The sequence below is a fragment of the Gopherus evgoodei genome, chromosome 6 (genome assembly GCF_007399415.2).
Source record: "Gopherus evgoodei ecotype Sinaloan lineage chromosome 6, rGopEvg1_v1.p, whole genome shotgun sequence".
Classification (NCBI taxonomy): domain Eukaryota; kingdom Metazoa; phylum Chordata; order Testudines; family Testudinidae; genus Gopherus; species Gopherus evgoodei.
This window is the reverse complement of record NC_044327.1, coordinates 98,485,024-98,505,822: the sequence shown is the minus strand read 5'-3', so window position 1 is coordinate 98,505,822 and position 20,799 is coordinate 98,485,024. Positions and strand designations below refer to the sequence as shown.

The following is a 20,799-nucleotide window of genomic DNA, read 5'->3' as shown; positions in this document are numbered from 1 at the left end:
AATTTAAAGCAAATACAAGTTATTTAATTAACAATTAATTTAAAAAAAGAATGAGGAAAAATGGAAAAGGTTAAAGGAAAACACATCACCCTGCTCTGTGACAGAGAACATTACAAACAGTCTCTCTGGAATGTCAGGGCAGTTCACAGTCTGTTCCTTATAGGTCCCAGGCCTCTTTCTCCGGCCCTGGCTCTGCTGCAGGTTGGACACTTGCTCTGGCGGTGGCCACACACTCTCAGGCTCTGGGTGGCAGGGACCCTTCTCCCCAGCATCACCCCTACTCTGTCAGGGTTATGATCCCCCTCCAAGTCTGGCCTGCAGAGCCTCTTCGCTAAGGCATCTCCCTGTGCTGGGCCCACTGCCCAGGGTCCCCCTCGCTCTCCCGAGCTGCTCACCGCACCCAGCTCCAGACTGCCCCAGCTCCAGCTCCACACTGCCTCAGCATGGCTGCTGCTGCTGCTGCTCTGCCTTCAGCTCCCTGGGCTGCTTCTCTGGCCTCTCTGGCTCTGCTTGCTGCAGCTCCCCTCCCAGGGCAGGTCTGCTCTCTCTGGGCTGTGCTCTGGCTTTTTGGGCTGCAGCTCTGCTCCTAGCAACTTAGCTTGGGCCCCTGCTCTCTCCTTAACTTGGCCCCACTCCGTCTGACCCAGGCAATTTCAGCTCACACGGAGGAAGGGGCCCACCCTGGCCTTCTGTCTCTTTGATTAGCCTGCCCCCCCTGTGAATCAGGCTGACCTGGAGCATTGTCCTCTCGTCATTGTTCCTGGGGATTGTCAGTCTCAGGGTCCTGATTTGCCATCGATCCCTCTCCTTTTAGTGCTGGGAGCTAGCAACCAAACACCCCCACTGAATGTTAGGAAGGGGATAACAGTTCCCTTACACAAGTCTTTATATGACATGACTTCCCAGAGTATCTACTTCCATGTGCTGCTGATGTTCTTCAGTTGACATGTCCTCAAGGTACTCTATTCCCTACTGAGGCAGTCTAAACTAGATGCTCAGGTTATCCTGGAACATACTGATAAAAATATGGCTAGGCAAGAAGATAGATGCAGTTATGATAGCTAAAAAGCTGCCATGTGGCCACAAACTGAATCATATTACTTGCAATGTACCTCTAACTAGTTACAATTTCCCCATTAAAACTTGAGTGTAGACAGGCCCTTGGGCTCCTTCATCCCATTATGTACTTACTGGCCAGTTTTGATCAGCATTTGACATGTTTTATTCCTCTCCCTCCTCCTCATGTTCTGTATCCCTCCAAAAAACCTCACACACAAGCACAGGAGAAATAATTTGACCCAGCTATCTATCTATCTATATATACACACACACACACACACACACACCCCACAAAGCATTTGAACACCCCTCCCCCCTCACTTGTCACAATACTAGAGACTGATGAGTTGGTGACTGATTATCTAAGAAAGCAGAAAGGGATGATCCACTACATTCAACAATATGGCACAGATTTCCATGTTTCCTTAAAAATGCACATAATAAAAGTTAATATAAAACTGATGTAGGATTTCACCCAGCACCCACTAAAGTCAATGTAAAAGATCCTCTTGATTTCAGTGGGCATAGGGTTGAGCGCATATCAAATATTTTGTTATGGATTTTATAAACAAAACAATCTCTTGCATTTATACTAGCTTACTGCCAGTAACATAGTACAGTGGAAATGCATCAAATGGTTTGGAAAAATTTGGCCACTCTGAACAAGTTACTGTCTACTACTGATGGGAATCTGCTCAAATTGATTTTGGGGAAGGTTAATTTTAAGGTGAGTTGTGAATCTTACATGTAAAATAAATAAAACTCAAAATCATTAATGGATTGTATAGTAGAGGTCTCCAGAAGTAACAATCTGTTCACACGAAGTTTATAAGATTGCAGCACAGATTTTAAAAAAGCAGTATTATCCAGATAGCAATTGCTGATAAATGTAATATGGAATGATTATAATATGGTTTGGATATCTCAACATATGTGCAGGTTTGTTACTAATTAAAAACCTATTCTAAACATGATTTTTGAAAATTTATTATTCCTTTACTTTTCTGTCAAGAATTGAGTTTAGGGTTTATGGTTCTCTGCACATTCATCACAATAATAGAGCAGTTTCCTATACACTCTGTGTTAGGAGTTTCTGATGACAGTATTAATATAGAAAAAAAAAGAAAGCCAGGATTTGGTAGCTAAAAATAAGAATTAATTTGCAAATTGTGTAGCAAGTTAAAGCAGAGACTGGGTTCTATCTCCATTTTGACAATGACTAGCAGCGTAATCTTGAACAAATAGGATGCATCCATGGAGTACAGGTCCATTAGTGGCTATTAGCCAAGCTGATCATGGACAAAATCCCATGATCTGGGTGTCCCTAAACCTCTAACTGCCAGAAGCTGGGATTGGAAAACAGGGGAAAGAAATTCTCCTGCTCTGTACAATCCCTCTGAAGCATCTGGCACTACCCACTGTCAGAGACTGGATACTAGGCTAGATGGATCATTGATCTGACCCAGTATGACCATTCCTTTTACTTACTTAAATAACAATTTATCTGTGAGTCTGTTTCTGATCTCACACCAGTGACGCTCTCTAGAAAGTTCACTTAAATCTATAAGATTATACTGGTATAAAATCACTGAGAGATCCAAGTCAGGCTCTGTGCCTCTTGTACAATGGGAGTAATTATATGTTCTACACATGAATGTAGTAAAATCCAATAGTGTATGTAAAGTTTGCTACACAAGTACAAAATTGCTAACATCACTGGAAAGTAATTACCGTATATACTCGTTCATTAGCCCATTCGTTTACAACCCAACTCCCCCAGATGGATAGGTAAAAATAGCAAAAACTGTATGACTCTTTCATAAACTGGCCCTATATTTCAGGGGTTGGCAAACTTTGGCTCCTGGCCCATTAAAGTAAGCCACTGGCAGGCCTGGACATTTTGTTTACCTGGAGTGTTCACAGGCATGGAGCCCCTCAGCTCCCTGTGGCTGCAGTTTGCCATTCCCAGCCAATGGGAGCTGTGGGAAGTGGTGCCACTGGCTGGAAATGGCAAACCGCAGCCACTGGGAGCTGAGGGGCTCTGTGCCTGCAGATGCACCAAGTAAACAAAACGTCTTGACCCACCAACGGCTTACCCTAATGGGGTCAGGAGCCAAAGTTTTCCAATCCCTGCTATATTTTAAAAGCTGGTGTGATAAAAAACACTCAAAAGTTTTGCTAGAATTATTTTAATGTAATCTAATGAAAAACCTGTTATAATAACTGAACAAATATGTATTCACCTTCAAAACTACAGTCAATATTTAAAATCAGTAAATGAATATTTAAAACAAGTAACTTAGAACAAGATGAGACTTTAAAAAAAGTTTTAAAATCCTTCAAAGTCTGAATCAGTCTCTGATTCACCAAATAGTTCATTAAACTTGGCTTCAGTCACAGCTGCACCTGGATTGTCATCGTAGATGTCGGCAGTGTCATCTTCAGACTCAGATTTCTTCTCATTATCAACCTCTGTTGTGTCATCATCAAATATGGCATCATCTTCTGACCCATTGAGTGCATTGCTGATACAGCATTTCCTAAATGAGTTTTCTATCATTTCCGAGGGACTGGAAACCCACGCATCCTTGATCCACTGGGCGACCAAATGCATGAAGCCTGAAATCAGATTCCCCCCTTTTGTCAACTTCGCCACGCCTGAGCACATCCATTCAGACCACATTTTGCATAGCTTGTCTTTAAAGGGTTTGGTTCAGGCAAACATCAAGCAGCTCTAGAACTGAAGTTAAGCCTCCAGGTAATACAGCCAAAGTAGTTTTCATATTTTTGGCCATATTTTTTACCTCATCCGTCTTGTGTGCTCTGAACATGTCCCAAACAAGCATAGCAAGTTTCTTGAAAAGTGCTCCTGGGTTCTTATTCCACACTTTTTCGAGCCATTCAGTAGTCCCACTTTCATCCAGCCGTCCATTTCGTGTGCACGTATGACGACACCAGCAGGAAATTTCATGTTTTTCTTTTAAAAATAACAACAGGAGCTTTGATCCATTTACCAAACATGATAAAACCACTGTTAAATGGATTTTTCCCATGGCCAGTGGTTTTAATTAAAACTGTTTTTTCATCAACACTGGTTACCATTCAGTTTCTCGAGAGATCGAACGTCATCGGTGTTTCATCCATATTTCCTATTAGTAACAGTTCAAATGCATATTTCTTTCAATATTTTATAATAAACCTTTGGAAAGATTTGATTTTTTCTTCCAGATCTTTGTTCGCTGATGAAGACAGAGACCATGACAGTTCATGAAGCGAGTACACCAATCCGCTGATACAACAAACACTGATGGCTTTACTCGTATTTGTCGTCTTTCGACATTTGCAGAGCTCACAGACGAATTCCAGTTCTAGTGATTGTGTACCCATTTTGTCAACATTCAACAGCCCAATTATTGAGATCTTTCTCCAGCTCAGGAAATGAAGCACACCTCATTGGACATTTTTTCTTGTTTCTTGGCATGTCTTTTAGTGTTGTTTTATTTTTTCGTCATTCTCTTACTTGCTTCTCATTGATACAGAATTCATGAGCCGTGGCGCAATGAAGTTTGAACGCTGCCCGATAAGCAGAACTTTTTCTTTTGATTTCACTGTTGTTCATTTTAAATATTAGTATGAACATAGATTATTATTGTAGTTATAGAATTTGTAGGACTTTATATAGGAATGTCACCTGCTTTATCACTGTCAAATTATTATTGTTCTTTGTTTATTTTAAAGCAGCCCTGTAGATTGGCATGTCTGTGGGGATAACAGGCTATTTCAATTTTATTAGAGATTCCATCGATTTTGCACATTATATTTCCATATTGGCTCGAGACTTATGAGGTCCATTGGTAGAAATGCATGAAGAGATCAAATTACACAGTAGCGGAGTGACATCAGTACTATAGTACTATCGTTCATTGTATTTTTCTGATTGGCTTGTATGGCATAACATTTTGTGAAATGCATGGGTCAAATGTCATGCAGATCTGCAGCACTCCTCTTCTAGTATTCCTTTCAAGCCAATCTAGTCCACTAAACAGAGCCTTTGCAACTTTAAATGGCTGCAGTATTGACATTGATAATGGGTCGGCAAATTTTGGCTCCCAGCCTGTCAGGATAAGCCACTGGCGGGTCAGAATGTTTTGTTTACCTGGAGCATCCGCAGGCATGGAGCCGCTCAGCTCTCTGTGGCCACGGTTTGCCATTCCCAGCCAATGGGAGCTGCCACTTCCCACAGGTCCCATTGACTGGGAACGGTGAACCATGGCCACAGGGAGCTGAGGGGCTCCATGCCTGCAGACGCTCCAGGTAAACAAAATGACAGTGTATTAGACATTCAATTCAATGATTACATAGAGTTTTAAGTCATCAAATTTTGGTGTGGACCCATTTATAAGCCAACACCCGCTCTTTGATGCATCACTTTTTTACCAAAAATATTCGGTTTATGAACAAGTATATAGGGTATTACAATTTATAATTCACTCCACATGTTCTGATGTGGATATATGTATTTAGCCACTGGTTTGAAAACTCAAAGATGGACTAAAAAGCTAGTTTTTCATATTTTTTTTTAAAAAGACAGTTGAAAGTAAAGGCTTGTTTGGACCTCTTTTGTTGTATGTGCTTTCTATTCATTTCTTCCTGTCACTGGCAGAAGCCATTTTAGTTGGTTTTTTTGACTGAAGGACAGCCAAATATTCTATTAACAGGTTCAGGCACAAAAAGTTATTTATTTATTTTTGTAAAAAGTTTTAAATCACTTTATCTGTAAAGGGCTTTTAAGGGTCAGATATATGCGGATGAGTTTCTCTCAAAGACTTCATCTGATATAATCTGATGGCAAGGAACCAGAAAGCACTGAGAAGCTGTAAAAATGAAACAATATACCACAAATGAAGAACATGTTGTTTCAAGGTACTTGTGAATTGCAAAGCCTCTAACTGATTCAATTAAATGTCACAGAAGCCTTGAGTAATCTATATTTAATAAATTAAATTCAAGGTTTATCCTTCATCTTTTATTTTTTGAACTCATGAACAATGACAATATACCTGTTAAGAGGAATACTTTTTTAATTAGTTTTATTTTCTGAAGCAGATGCTGTTGCTATATTGTCATATTTGTTATGAGGGTTTAATTTTGTGAATATTTGCCAGAAACCAGTTGGATCTAGTGAGGATGTGTACTGTTTCTTTAAATCTCCAGAAGAAAGACAGTGAAGAGGGGCTGGAGAAGGTTCTAGGTAAAAGATCTACAATGAAGCAAAGCTAGAGAGAGGCTTTATCAGTAATATTTTTTTCCTTATTCTAACCAAATTCTTTGTTTACTGACAGAAGACTTATGTGATGCCGGTAAAGTAAAGTAGTGTCTGATTTTGAAACTGCATAAATAAAGAAAATACCAAAGACCCTTCTCCACAAGAATTTTGCTTTGATAAACGCCTGGAATAGTCCAAGTAAAAGAAGGGCTTCACCAGATTTCAATCACAAACACAACTTAAAGTCTGTACATAATTTGTATTTACTACAGAAGAATAATTGTGGCAATGTTTTTAAAAAGTCTGATGAGCATTTCATCCCCAAAAGGAATATAACACACCAAGAGATGTACTATTACCAAGCGTTTAAAAGACTGGAAAGTGCACAGAGACCTTTATGAAGGCATCATATGAACAAAGCAAGCAGTGTGACTGGTATCGCAAAGGAAGAAAACAAAAATATGCAGTTTTAAACAAGGTACTTTCAGATTTATTACAGCTTATGTCTCATCTGTCAAATAAGTGTTGCATTTTTGCTAGTTCAGACAACAGAACTAGCTGCAAGTCACCTACCAAGAAACTAGGAGAAACAGTCCAAGAAGTAGCAAACAAATAATTTCTGTGAGGAAAAGAGCAGCATCATTTAAAAAATTAGTCTAAAGACCATAATATTTCCTGGGCAGAAAAAAGGTGGTGCGGAAAGGGAGAATACAAGATATATGGGGTACCTAGCCAGTGGAAAGGTATAGTAAATATAAACGCATTAACAAAGCAGGAAGATAATCCACAGAAGGATGAATGATGGTTATTTCAACAGGCTTTAACTGCCTCATTCTGTATGTGCTTCTCAGCCCTTAGCTTCAAAGGTAACACATTTGAAAGATTAACCTGTCTTAAATTCATACCTTTGCCAGACACTAAAAATCATGGACTCAATAGTGACACTGGGTGAGCAGCGTAGCTGCTCTTTGTTGGCAGAAGAGAGCTCTCCCGCCAACAAAATAAAGCCACCCCCAACAAGGAGTGGTAGCTTAGTTTGCAGAAGAGTGTCTCCCACTGACAAAGTGCTGTCCACACCGGCACTTTTTGTTGGTATAATTTTTGTCAGTCAGGGGTGTGCAAAAACCTTGCCCTGACCAACAGAAGTTTTACCAACGAAAGTGCAGTGTAACATAACCATTGGATTTATGGCTTATTATAACAATCTTTAACCCACTGACCCCCATTACCAGCTTTTTTTTACCCTCCCCTTCCTCCCCCCATGACTAGTCAGGTGTTACAAGGCCATTTTCACCTTGAATGTTCCTGTCATGAAATGCGTCAACTATTTATGTGAAGTGATCTGTTCCACCTTGTATTTAGCTTTGACACTCTGAGCCCTTGTGAAAAATCCACACCCCTGAGTGATGCAGCTAAACAGATCTAACCTCCAGTGTACCTAGCTCTAGGTCAACAGGAGAATTCTCTTGTCAACCTAACTAAAACCTCTCAGAGAGTTTGAGGACCCATGCCAATAGGAGAACCCCTCCCATTGGTCTAGGTAGTGTCACTGAAGCGCTAAGTGGCACAGCTACATTCATGCAGCTGTGCCGCTGCAGCGTTTTAAGTGTAGACAAGCCCTTAGTACATTTCCCAGACCTGAAGAAGAGCATTCTGTACGCTCAAAAGCTTGTCTCTCTCACCAATGGAAGTTGGTCCAATATAAGATATTACCTCACCCACCTTGCCTTTCTAATCTCAAGATTTGCCATTTGATTCTTACATTTAAAAGTGATAGGGTAGATATCACTACAACATGTAAAGGCATATTTAAGGACAGAATATCAACCCTAAACTGGAACACCCCGAGGTAGTGCTCAGGATTAATTAGTTACAGTGAGATTCTGTGCTGGGCCCTAAGGTGTAATTTTAACATGGGCAGGCTTCCCCACACTAGTTTTAATCTAGGTAGCCCTGGTGCTGGTAACAATAACAGTGATGATGAGGCAGCATGGACACTGACTCAGGCCAGCAACTTGAGTGCATATCCAGGGTCCCTGGTGGCATCTAGCCCACAATAATTCCTGTGCCACCATATCTTCCCTACACTTCAGTGTAGACATACCCTATTATGACAGATTCCCCAGGCTACCTTACTGGCCACAGTATTTCCTGGAATCTTGCCCCAAACATGCCTTTAGCCCTGGCCTGGCACAGAAGGGCTAGGGCTTGTCTTTGGAAAGCAGTCTTATGGCTGTCTTTCAAAGTGCCTGCATGAGAGGAATCCTTATCCAGACAAATATAGGGCTTTTAGGGCCCCTTCACATTATGCTGGTTCTTTTTCCTGCTGAAAGAGGGCTGGAGTTGTGGCAGAAGGGGTGAAGATTTTTCCCATAGTTTCCAAGTTAACTGGTGCAACAATACTTTCCAGATTGAGTGAAGTTAGATTTCCACAAATGTTCCACTTTGCCCTAGACTGCCACACTGACAACTTCTAATGCCTTTCAGAATTCATTGTGTTTGTTGCCTTCGATTCGGCACGACAAATAGAGCTGGACCAAAAAAAAAATTGGTAGAAGCCTTTTTTTTTTTTGGTGGCAAAAATGTAGATTTGGGTCAACAAAAACATTTTGCAAATTTGTGCCAATATTTGCTACTTGTTTTGATCTAAAAAAATAAAACCCACCCCACACTCTGACATTGCCAAAATGAAATATTTTTATTTTTCAGGCTAGATTCCTAAGGTTACTAGGCACCATTCACAGAAGGAGGCGGCAGGGCTGGTGGCAGCCCATTACATCCAATAGTTTTGAATTTAGGGCTCTCATCTAGGAGAGGAAAGACTTGGCTTTTATTCCCTAATCCCAAAAAGGGATTAGAACCTGGATCTCCCAGATCCCAGGAGAATGACCTAGGGCAGGGGTTCCCAAACTTGGTTCTTGGCTTGTTCAGGGTAAGTGCCTGGTGGGCCACAAGACACTTTGTTTACCTGAGTGGCCGCAAGTACAGCTGCTCGCAGCTCCCAGTGGTTGTGGTTCACCATTCCCGGCCAATGGGAGCTGTGGGAAGTGGTGGCCCGGTCTGTGCCGCTTCCCACAGTGCCCATTGGCTGGGAATGGTGAACCATGGCCACTGGGAGCTGCAAGCGGCCTTACCTGCGGCCGCTCAGGTAAACAAAGTGTCTCGGCCCACCAGGCGCTTACCCTGAACAAGCCACGAACCAAGTTTGGGGACCCCTGACCAAGGGCGAGTCTCTTTCATTCTTCCTGTTGAAGCTGTTCCACTTTGTATACAATATTTGAACAGTGATTGGGCCAGAGATAGAGAGAGGGAGAGAAAGAAACTCTGTAGTCAGGCAACTAGGCACTCAGCTAGCAAGGGAGACATCCAGATTTTAATTCCTGCTCCAATGAGTTGAGTTATACAAAGCTGAATAGCTTCAACAGGAGAGAGTCAATTATGAGACATTGAGCATTCTCCATTGCTCAACTTCTTACAAGTTTATTACAAAAAAACAAAACAAACCCCTATATTTTCTTTGTTGACTTTTCTTGGCAAATTAATTTTGGTTTCAACCTTTGTTGAAACTTTTCTATCCAAGTTCTGTTTTTACCTTGATCTATTCATTTAAAAGTTGATCACCAAGTTGTTGAACCCATAACTAATATGAACAGTTTGATATTTTTGGGATTTTATGTACATTGATCAAGGGAAAAAGATATTTCTTAATTTTATTTAGTTTTCTCTAACACATTTGTAATGCCTTCTTATCAGGTACATGTCTTTGAAAACAAACATTCCTAAACTTTGGAAACATTGTTTTCCTCTCCTCTCCAAGGAGCAATAATATTCTCCAATGGAAAGGTACCCTGCTATTCTAATTCAGGTCATAACAGCAGTGTTTTGGTTTTTTTTCTTCTCCATGCCTCCCTGAATCTTGCCTGTTTTTTGTTTGTTTTTTTTCCTCAACACTATATCCACACATTTCACTAATTACTTTGTCATCTTCCTGCAGTAATGTCTAAACCCCTTTTCTGGTCGCTATGCTGCATTCATGTTCATTTTAATATGTATTGTTGATTCTGATTAGGCCCTACACATACTTTACCATTTCTACATTAAATGCACTTTCTGTTATACTCACATATGCACACACACACACACACACACACACACACACACACACCATAGTGCATAAACATAACATATGGCTATGTTCTGCAATTAATTTCATTCAACTAATGAAATCAACATTACTGATCCATTCACTGATTAAAACATGCCACCTTTTATCATCACTTTCTGCTCTAAGCTTATTTCCTTTACACTAATTCCACAAAGAAAAGACAGCGCATATCAAAGATGACAAGACCATCACAACAAATACCAGTGCATTATTTCTGGAAGTACAAGAATACAATAGATATAATTTTGAAAGATAATAAATATGAAAGCATACTACCAATACACAGAGGGATTCAATGCATATGAATGTTTTTCCATCTAACTAACCACACACATCAAAAGAGCATTCCAGTGATAAATATTTAACACAGGGAATTACTTTGTCTTTTCCTGTATTTATTACAATAATTATTTTAACAAGAACAACTACTCCATACACAGGACCTAGCCCCTTCCGCTACTACAAAGTTCTACTAAATTTGAAGGCAATGGAGATCTAGTCTTAGATAATCTATTTAGATTATAAATATGACAATTTAAAAAAAAATCACACACGCATAAATCTCTGCCTAGTCACTCTGACTTGAACAGCAGAGAGTCAAATAAATTTCCTTTTTATTATCCTTGTATGAATGCCTGGGTGGGGGGGAGGAGCAGAGAAGGAAATTTCCTAAGAAAACCAGAGAGAAAAAGTAATCTTGACACCAACACTGTGTATTCTCATTTTATATCTAGAATAGAATGTACTTTGATAAACTTCAAACCTGAAGTCAACTTTGAGTGACTGGCACTCTTAAACCACTCCTAATACTAATCCGAAAGATTCCAGATTTACTATGAATTATTTTACAATTTATAGAATAACGTTGGAACAATACAGATAAAAAAATAAAAGCTTCCCTTGCAAAAGTAAGCACTGCGCTGCTGCAGAGACAAAAAGTTAACCCTATGTGTAATCTCTTCTGTCATTGTGCACAATTCTTACCATGTATGTGCCACAGTGAAACGCCGCTGTTTTGGTATGTTGCTATTCAAAAGCATCCTGCGTAAAAGCCTTGGAGAATTTCTCGGAGAAATGACTGGAGATAATCTGGGTGAAACAGATGAAGACTTCCTGGATGTCTTGGACTTTTCATGCTGCAACAGGTTTTCCCTCAGGGTCTTTACAAGATCCTCGTTCAGCCATGGATTTTGGCACTGTGGACTATCAACTTCAGGTACAGTCAAGGTGTCTGGGCTTGTTGTCTGCTGAGCCATGTTCCCCAAGTAGCTTTAATAATACAGTAATATGATATTTGTTTTGGTTGTTTAAAATATTTCCTTGTTAATTCAGTTCCAGAGAACCGTGCAGAGCTTCTACTCCGGCTCAGCCTATTCTGTTTTCAGCATGGTGTTGCCTGCCCTCAGCGTCTCTTTATAGATAATGATCTGCAAAGAAAAACACAACTAACTCCTCTACAGAAACCTATTAAACATTAGCACTCCTCTGACAATCCCGTTGCCAAAGATCACTTACTAGCTTTCATTGCAAATGAACATGGAGGAAGAAATGCGTTAGCACGGCTTTCTGTCAGAGCTACAAAGCTGCCTGTTAAACTATTGGAACTAACGCGCGGCAGCTGCTTGAGCGCCTTCTGGCTATGTGCATACAAAGTGCTAGGAGGAGGGCTTAAACATCAGATGCGTGTCCGTACTGTTTGTTATTCTTTCCGTTTGCTTATTCCTGAATCTTAAAATAGGCTGAAAGGAGAGGTGGGGGAATGCTGAACATCTTCCTCCTCCCCTCCACCCTCATCTACAATGTTTATTTTTGCAATCCCATCACTCACCGAAAAAAAATTGCAAAACATTTTTAAGGTAACAAACACCAGGACAAAATAAATATTAAAAAAGTCCACTGATTTTCTACACTACAATCGCTTACCTAAACAAGACTGAAGAGAAGAACAATATGTTAATCTTCTTCAATAATACAAAAGAACGTGAAATTGCTTTGTCCTATACACACAACAGGCTCTGATTTCCCCAAGGACTGTTTAATTAGCTGTTCTTAAAGTCACAGGTCAATACATCTTCCTATGGTCCCCACAACTACTTAATCTGGAAGATAATTCCTATTCCTTTGCACAGTTAGTGAGTGCTGAAAATTGCCCTATTATGTAATATAGTCTTTATACGTGAATTATTTATTCCTTTCCTGTAATACTACTATTGAATTTCATTCTGAAGAAAAGATCAGCTTTCCTTTTGGGAATTATACAATTACACTGCGCCACTGTATTCTTCTTCTGATCTAGCAAATACTCTGTCAGTCTGTGCTGAGGGCAATTTTTTTTTTCAAATTAAACTCAATCCTCTCTCTCTGAATAGCTAAAGTACTCTTCATAAACATCATTCACTTTTTCTGAGACCGACATGATGACCCACAGCAGACAAAGCCAGAACTGGAATCAGAGCCCTTATTGATTTAAATTTGGTATGTGTCCTACTTTCACATCACAGAAACAAACACCCCCTTTCTTTTAAAATGAACACTCCCTGTGTACTAGAATGTCACCAAGATACAAGAGATTTGCTGTGTGGCAGAGTAAGTGTTATATGCATATTATATTAGTGCAATATGTTTCTCCCATTAAGTTACATTATCTTGCATTCAAGCTCTGAGGAGAGAAAGCATTTAATTATAAAGGTCCCCTTGTAAAGTGACTCAGCAATTGGTGAGCCACCTTGTGGCCAAGTGAAACATTGTGGGATTTCACACACACACCTGCTGTCCAGGTCTACTAAAATGCTTGGTGATATCCTCCCAGCCAGGTCCTTGTGACGTGGCCCTCCAGCTGGGTCATCTTTTATCTCACCTCTTCCAGGGTACACCAGAGTTTCCACCCAATAGTCCCAGGCCCTCATACTGGGTTGACAGTCCCGGTCCAGGCCCAATAATCCTTCTGGCCTCTTCTGTCTGAGGTCTTCCAGCTAGTCCTCATGTTGAGGCAATGGAGGAGAGGGGGAGCAGGGACTGAACTCAGTACCTCCCTCTACTCTGGGTTCCAGCCCCGGGACACTTGTGGTAACTGGTTGTTTTGTCAGAGCTCTTGCTCCTTCTTTGAAGCTACTTCCTACAATGGATCCAATTTCTCAGTGCCAGAGGATTATATTCTCAGCAGAGGTCTGTCTCAGGGTCCAGCCCCTAAACTCAGTCCTCAAGGTAACAGAGGAAAGGAAAAGAAATAAAGAATAACAACTCCTCTGTCCTATCTGGATCCTCCAGCTGCCCAAGTACAGTCAGCCTAAGATAGCTTGTCTTTCTGCCATGATCTTCTCCAAGCTTGGCCCTTCTGAAAAGAGCTTCTCCCTTTTTAAGGCTTCTCTACTAAGACTGATATGTCCTCCAGGTGCGATGGGCCAGGGCTACCTCATTCCAAAGCTGCTCTTTAAAACCTTCTTGCTTGGTATATGGTTTGTATACCCCACCACACATCCATATAGTGACCATGTGTAAGGGGACTGTTGTCGCCTTACTAACATTCAGTGGGGGTGTTTTGGTTGGATAGCTCCCAGTACCAAAAGGGGGAGGGTCGATGGGAAATCAGGACCTGAGACTGACAGTCCCCAGGGGCAATGGGGAGAGGCCAATGCTCCAGGTCAGTCCGATTGACATGATGGGCAGGATAATCAAGGAGTCAGGAGACCGGGGGGGTCTGAGCTGGAATTGCTTGGGTCAGACGGACTGGGACCGAGCTAAGGAGAAAGCAGGGGCCCAAGCTAAGCTGCTGGGAGCAGGGCTGCAGCCCCAAAGCCAGAGCACAGCCCAAAGAGAGCAGACCTGCCCTGGGAGGAGAGTTGCAGCAACCAGAGCTAGAGGGCCTAGAAAAGCAGCCCAGAAAGCAGGTCAAAACTGGGAGCAGAGTCACAGAAGCAGCCTGCAGAGCAGACCTGTCCTGGGAGCAGAGCTGTAGCAACCAGAGCCAGAGGGCCAGAGAAGCAGCCCAGGGAGCTGGAGGCAGAGCAGTAGCAGCAGCCATGCTGAGGAAGAGTGGAGCAGTCCAGAGCTGGGTATGGTGAGCAGCTGGGGAGAGTGAGGGGGACCTTGGGCAGTGGGCCCAGCACAGGGAGACGCCTCAGCCAAGAGGTTCTGCAGGCCAGACTTGGAGGGGGATTGTAACCCTGACAGGGTGGGGGTGACACTGGGAAGAAGGGTCCTGCCATCTAGAGCCTGAGAGCATGTGGCCACAGCCAGAACAAGTGTTCAACCCACAGCATCCCTGCAGCACAGCCAGAGCCTGAGGAGGAGGCCTGGGACCTACAAGAAACAGACTGCGAACTGCTCTGACATTCCAGGGACATTGTTTGTGATGTTCCCTACCAGAGAATGGGGTAATGTGTTTCCTTTAACCTTTCCCATTTTTCCTTATTCCTTTTAAAACTAATTCTTAATTAAACTGTATTGCTTTAAATCATATGTAATAATCAATGGGTCAAAAAAGCATCCTTGCCCCTAACCTAGGTGACCACAGCAAGGTTGGGGGTTGAGCTCCCCAGGAATCCTGGGCCCAGCCATGTCGAGGTTATGAGGACTCTGTCAGATGGGAGAGTGCAAGGGGAGTCCTCGAGGGCAGGGAAGCTTCTGGGTAAAGAAATGGGAGCGAGGACTCAGATCATTCCGCTAGCCCATTTCACCGATGTAGTTGAAAAGTCAGGAAAGTTCTCCACAATAGTGGGACCATTCTCCCGCTTACGCATGCTTTCAACATGATAGTCAGGCTTGCCCAATGGCTAAGTGATAATGAATGCACTGCTACGTGGGAGAGGAGGTTTCTGTTCTCCGTCCTAGTTTCTAGATAGCACAAGAAATCCTGCAAAGGCAAAACTGAGTTGCAAAAGAGACTTAGCACTCAACAGCAAAGTCTTCCAAGCCTCCTCTGCTAGAAGGATGATGGCTTCAGCATAGCTCCTCAAAAGATATGTGAGAGATGTTTGGCCACTGTCGGTAGACAGATACTCGGCTAGATGGACCTTTGGTCTGACCCGGTTCGGCTGTTCTTATGTTCTTATGAGAGAAGAATAAAAATTATTAAACAGGCTTTGTAAAGGATAAGACGACTACCTCTCCCTAATCCCCCCTTCATTTTTTTAATAAAAATCTGGTAATGACTCTACATAAGCCTGATCATTTTTCCAAACAGCCTAATTTATGTATGAAAATCCAGGTGCTCTTGTGCTATGAAACCCTGTACTCTTGTGCCAACACTAAAGCATTTTCAAGAAAGCAGCAATGGCCTCCTAGGACTGGACGGTCTGCCTATTTGGGGCCAGATCTTGCATCATTGAAGTCAATAGGACTGTTGTCATTTACTTCAATGAACAAAAGATCAACTTCTATTAATATAATTTTACAAAAAATAATTTGGCTTACATACCAGTAGCCTTATTTCCATTATTTGAAATAATGCTCTTAAAATTAGCCAACATAGCAACCACTACTATCTCAATACACTGTATAATAGGTATACTGTGGTCTTGCCACACATTTAAAGAAATGCCAGCGTATGAATAGCAGCACAATAAGGCCCTTTGTTTTTAACGGAAGTTAGGAAAAATGAAAGTTTGATCATTATAGTGTCAAAGTCCGGGACGAATAGCTATTGAAATTCTTTTTCCACACTGGGACAGGAAGTTATCTTTCTGAATTTTGGTTTTCTAGTGACTTTAACAGCTTCCAATAAAGATTTACCCTCTCCTTCCTCACCAAAAGAGAAAGCTTGGAGGAAACAGAGATCTAATTTAAAATAAAAATTACAAAGCATATATGACAGGTAGTTTTAATATTCAGTTTTATTAGTTTTGACCAGTTAAAGTGCATATATTTCTGACATTTTGTAGTATATTTTTGACTTGTATACTTTGTAAATTGCAGTCCAACAGTATCAATCTTTATAAATCTGTCTTCACAATCCAAGAGTTTTAAGAATCTTTTGAACAAACAAAACTTATCTTCACTGATTTATGTCAACGCCCAGGGTTTATTCATACAATGAAAACTCTCAAACTAATTCACTTTCTTGAAGTTAAATGAAAAGGTTTACTCTAAGGCTACAAATGTAACAGGAACAGGAACAGGAAATCAAGGTTTAACTTGAATTACAACTAGTTCTAATGCTACACCATATGCACACAGCAGTTTAAACACAGACTGTTTACTCTAGATTTGGGGAGGAGGGAAGGAATGTTGCAACGTGACTTATATAGCACCTTTCTCCCCCCCACAGTATAAACCTTTACAAGCAAACTACACGATGGGGAGGGGCAAATCATTCATCTCTCCTAAGCTACATACATTTTTTTTTAAATGGTAATATGATGGAGATATGCGCTCTAAATAATTTCCATCTTCCTGTGAAAATAAACATGATTAATTGATAAGTAGTGCTATTTGGGTCCCTTTGAACAAACACATTTCTGATTTTCCTACTATAAACATAACAACTCTGGATTCCCACAACCTGCCAAAACCAGAAAGGAATGTCAACCACTTCTTTGAATATGGTTAGGCGGGCCTCATGACTCAATAGTTTAACATCAAAATCTAATCTTTTCTAACACATGGGTGGGAGTGGCACTAGAACTGCTGCAGCAGTTCCAATCAACATAATCAATGTTAAGCATAAAGATATTTAGTTGTTGATGTGACTGTTTTTTGACTAATGAGTTAATCTGCTGGGTCCATCTGTAACCACTAAAATAAGTAGGTTGTTGAAAATAACCTATTAAGTTTATCCAAAGAAAATAATTATTTTTTCTAGAGAGCATAATTTAACAGGAAATATATGCATATCACATATTCAGAGGACAATATTGCTACTGCTTTTAGGAACAAACTAATATAGCATATGTCTAAGCAATTTATAGTTAAACCCAATTTTTATTTTGGTCAGAGCTGCATAGGTAGGCCTTATGTCAAAACTAGATATTACAGCAAGCTAGATTTCATCTTTGCTTCTAGTTCACCCACCCACCACATGCAACGCTCAACTGATTAAACCACTGGCTGAATTAAAGCAAAATTTGTTAAACTGTAAGTGTTTTTTATTTGTATGCACATTTCTTGTTTTCTTTTGCTCTAATACAGATTGTGCCCTGTTGCTTACTTTGTAACATGAAAGTACCCTTTCCCGCTAACCAGGCATACAAATATACTGTGGGCTACTATTTTGATCTTTTCACATTGTACTGTTCCATTCAATTTTTTAGCCTTTGGTTCTGGCAAGAGCAGGGAACTAGAATCTCTTTAGAAAAGCACTGCTGAAAATCTAGAGATAACTACCAGCAAGTAACACTCTCATTCCACCCACCATTTACAAATATAAAATGAAAATCAAACATTCAACGTTTATGAAATTGACATAACCTTTACTTTCCAAAGATGTTGATTATGCTAAACAATGTAATAAGATGTTAAAGGCTGACAGTCTCAGATTTCTGTATTAAATATGAAAAGCAGAAACAACCGTAGAAGAGACAGACATAGCAGAGAAGGCTAACAGATTCAAAGTACAAACACAATTCAACAAGATAAAATGTAACAATAGATGAAATATACTAACAGGCTAAACAAATACGAAAAAGGAATGTCTAGGTACAAACTGCTTTGCGTATATGATTATGGTAAAATTATTATATTATATAATTACATATATCAAAATACAAGACTGTTTCTTAACATAGTATCCCTTAAAAACAGTGCCACATCCTTTGTAGATACAGTCATTGTGTCCTAAGACTCCCTTAATGCCAACTGCCAGGGCGGTTACAGAAATCTCATGAATCTGGTATGCACATTCTAGTTTACCAAAGAATGGCATGTGAGGTCTCAAATGAAAGCCTGTGTCACACTGGTTATTGATATCACTGTGAAACATATGTACAGATACAATGCAAGGAGTTGTGTATATATACACCGAAAATATGTTTTTAGAGTCTGTATCATGGTATTAGTCATGAGTAGCAGTGAAAAACAGGTTCTGTCAGAGGAGATGTTTATTCATCTCTCTCTGTCAGGATGTAAATTAAGCATTATAAGCTAACACAATGGATGTCTATTTACATACAAAGCTAACAAAGAGATGTGAAGTCAACAGAGCACCAGCATACAGGAAAAAAAAAACAAGCCATGGGGGTTTTCCTGGCTGTGTGCCAAAACAATGAACTTTGGGGATTTATCTATGATAGGTCTTGCACCTAGGAAGTAAACTGACAGCACATTTACATTCATGAAAATGGGATCTTAGCCAACCTTGTTGACAAAGCTGAAGAAAACTAACAGGTTAACCACCTGTCTAAAGAAGTTTTATCTCATACAATATCAGGGTTGGAAGGGACCTCAGGAGATCATCTAGTCCAACCCCCTGCTCAAAGCAGAACCAATCCCCAAACAGATTTTTGCCCCATACCCTGAAGTAGCCCCCTCAAGAACTGAACTCATAATCCTGGGTTTAAGCAGGCCAATGCTCAAACCACTGAGCTATCCCTCCCCCTAAGTTAAGTTTAGTCTCTAGAAAGTATGTTATGCTTTTGTTTTATATGTAACCATTTGTTTCTAATATTCTACCTCTCGTCCTGAATCTTTGATAGCAAACTTATTCTTGTTTTCACTATAAATATATAGAAGTGCCACAATGTGAAGCCAGGTGCAGGTCCTGAGAAAGTAAGGTAAGGGCAAAGGAAGGGCTGGCATAGGACAGCAGACCTAGTATTTCTGTGACTAGTCAATGTCAGGGGCTGGCTATCACAGGGGAATATTTCAAAGGGACTCTGGGGCGGAGGTGCACCTATTTCTAGATAAGGGCAAAGGAAGGGCCGGCATAGCTCAGATGAGATTGTTTTAGTGTCTAACAGACGGGTGTCAGCTAAGCACAAGCAAGACTCCATCTCACTGGCAGCATGGGGTAACAAGGTGACTCACAGTCCTGCATAGCCTGAGGATGGTCAGTCATCTATAAGCTAAGGAGAAAAGGAAGACGTGTAAAGCAAAATATGAACAGGAAAAGTAACTCAGTGGCTTGAGGGGGCCATACAGTTTCAGATAGAAATGACAGCATAAATGAAAGAAGGAAACCTCCCCTCCCCCTGGGATATGGATATTTGCAGAGACAAGACCAATATTCCAAGACTGGAAAAGTTGAGAGGGATATGGAGTAACAGGGATACAGCATAAAGACTTGCCTACTCTTGAAACACTGCAGCGACACAACTGTAGTGCTTCATGTGTAGACACTCACTACAGCAATGGGAGGGGTTATCTCATCAGCATAGTTAATCCATTTCCATGAGACATGGTAGCTAGGCTGATTGAAGAATTCTTCCATCAACCTATTACTGTCTACACTGGGGGTTAGGTCTGCTTAACTAAGTCACTCGGGGTGTGGATTTTTCACATGCCTAAGTGACATAGCTGGGTCAACTTAACTTTTTAGCATAGACCTGGCCTAAGTGGAGAGAAGATCAGGAGAATCTTGGAAGCCAGTGAAGCTGGTGAAAAATGGATATCATATCATGTTTCCATTTCCTAAAGCATGTATTTTCACTGCAGTATTCTAGCAATGCTCTGTAAATGAGGATTGTCAGACTTCTGCATGAGGGAGAGATTCAAGGTTGTAGAGGATTCCATGATTCTAGTTTTAAGCTAGAGGAGCACAGTATGGGAGTAAGAAAAGCAGCGAAAAAGAAACAATTTAACTAGAGATAAATTTAACTGAGAGTAGTGTTTATTTTTTAGTTTTTTCTGGTAGTGTCCAGAATGTGTTAAAGGAATAATTGCTTCCATCTAGAGTGTCTAGTGAACTAGTTATCAACCTTCTACAGAAGCATCAAATTCCTCTCTACCCAGGGAGTTCCTGACCCCTGCTCTGCCCCAGGCCCCACCCGCACCCCACTTCTTCCTGCCCCCACTCCACCCCTTCCCCCAAGGCCCCACTCTGCCCCTGGCCCTGCCCACACTCCACTCCTTCCCCCAACACTCCACACCCTCCCCTTCTCACCCTGTTCTGCCCTCATCCCACCTCCTCACTGCTGTAATCTCTACCAGCTGCCTACAGCCTCAAGGCATTGTGGTAATAGTCAAGGATTGCCCAAGTGCAGCGGCAGCACTGACTAGCTCCACACCCTTTCTAGCAGCTACACTCCCTACAATGGAGACAGTGGGAAAGAGTGGCATTGAGCTGCAGTACGTGACTAAACAGTTTCATAGGAAGATCATGTGGGGACTAAAATTGGTGGGCATGTACTTGGAGGTAAGCATGGAGGGAATGGTTAAA

The 20,799-nt window shown here is 41.1% G+C and overlaps 1 protein-coding gene across 3 annotated transcripts in view; it reads right to left on the bottom strand.

Moving 5' to 3' along the window:
- The window catches only part of PDE4D (phosphodiesterase 4D), a 960,682-nt gene that overhangs the window by 615,071 nt on the left and 324,812 nt on the right, over positions 1-20,799 (bottom strand). The window contains exon 1 of one of the 3 annotated variants that reach the window (XM_030567590.1): positions 11,475-12,131. The exons of the other annotated variants lie outside the window; for them this stretch is intronic. Coding sequence (XP_030423450.1) covers positions 11,475-11,746 — 272 coding nt within the window. The 5' untranslated portion in view covers positions 11,747-12,131. Of the gene's footprint in view, positions 1-11,474; positions 12,132-20,799 lie in introns of those variants that run through there. 3 annotated transcript variants of the gene reach the window in all.